Here is an 893-nt window from a genome sequence, read left to right as displayed (position 1 = left end):
CATTCCCCCGCCGCCGCCTACCGGTTGGGTGGAGGGCAACGTTGTGCCGTACGACCTTGTTGTTGTCGGCTCGGATGGCACGTGGGAGCTTCAATGTATTGCGCACGTCGCCGCCCGCGTGGATGAGGTGGTGCAGCCGTTGCTCCTTGAGCGCCCAAGCGCAGACGCCACGGCGAAGGCCCAGGAGGAGTTTAACGCCGCCGTGGAGAAAGCTCTGCAAAAGGTCATTTTGGATACACTACGCAAAGGCGGCGCCACGTTTTGCTGCCCAAAAGCAATAGCCCCAGGGGGGGATAACATGTCATTGGCGCTCATGCTCCTCTTGTGATCGGAAACGTATACTAGTACAATTATGGCATAGCCGCATACTTCAGTCGAATAACTAATATGCATGTTTGTTTCCCCCAGCCTCCCAAATATGTTTTGACGGGATGTTTCTTTGCTTATGCATATAAATAAATATATATATATATATANATATATGTATATGTATATTTATCTAGTCAGGCGTAGTGTATGTGAGGCCGTGGATTTGTTCTGATAGTAGTCTTCCCCTCCCATCCCGTCACACCCTGTTCTGTTTCGTGTGTTGCTGTTGTTCCGTTGTTGATGCTTGTTTTTTGTTTTTGCCTGCTTCTTTCTTTCTTTCTCTCTGTGTCAGTGTGTGTTTCTTGTTACAGCTCCATTTTCCCTCCTCCGTCCTTTGTGTTTGTGTTTGGCTTTATCTATCGTTTCAACACCATACTCCGTTCCACTCAGCTGGTGTCTGTATCACTCGCGTATTTCTACCTTATGTTTTTGTTTTCTTCCTTTGTATTGCCCTTCGTTGTTGTTTTCGTTTCGCGTGAGGCGTGGGGCCGTTTCGTGGGTGTTTCCACCAAGTACGTGTGTCC

At 48.4% G+C, this 893-nt stretch overlaps 1 protein-coding gene across 1 annotated transcript; it reads left to right on the top strand.

The window, feature by feature from the left end:
* DQ04_15061010 (hypothetical protein) lies at positions 1-328 on the top strand (the record flags this gene model as incomplete). The annotated part of the gene is made up of 1 exon (XM_009317253.1): positions 1-328. A coding segment is annotated over one exon (328 nt), but the record flags the coding sequence as incomplete, so codon positions are not given.
* Between the last annotated feature and the right edge of the window lie 565 nt (positions 329-893).

Source organism: Trypanosoma grayi, assembly GCF_000691245.1.
Source record: "Trypanosoma grayi strain ANR4 Tgr_1506_V1, whole genome shotgun sequence".
NCBI lineage: Eukaryota > Euglenozoa > Kinetoplastea > Trypanosomatida > Trypanosomatidae > Trypanosoma > Trypanosoma grayi.
The sequence above is the reverse complement of the archived record's forward strand: the minus strand, read 5'-3'. Positions and strand labels throughout refer to the sequence as shown.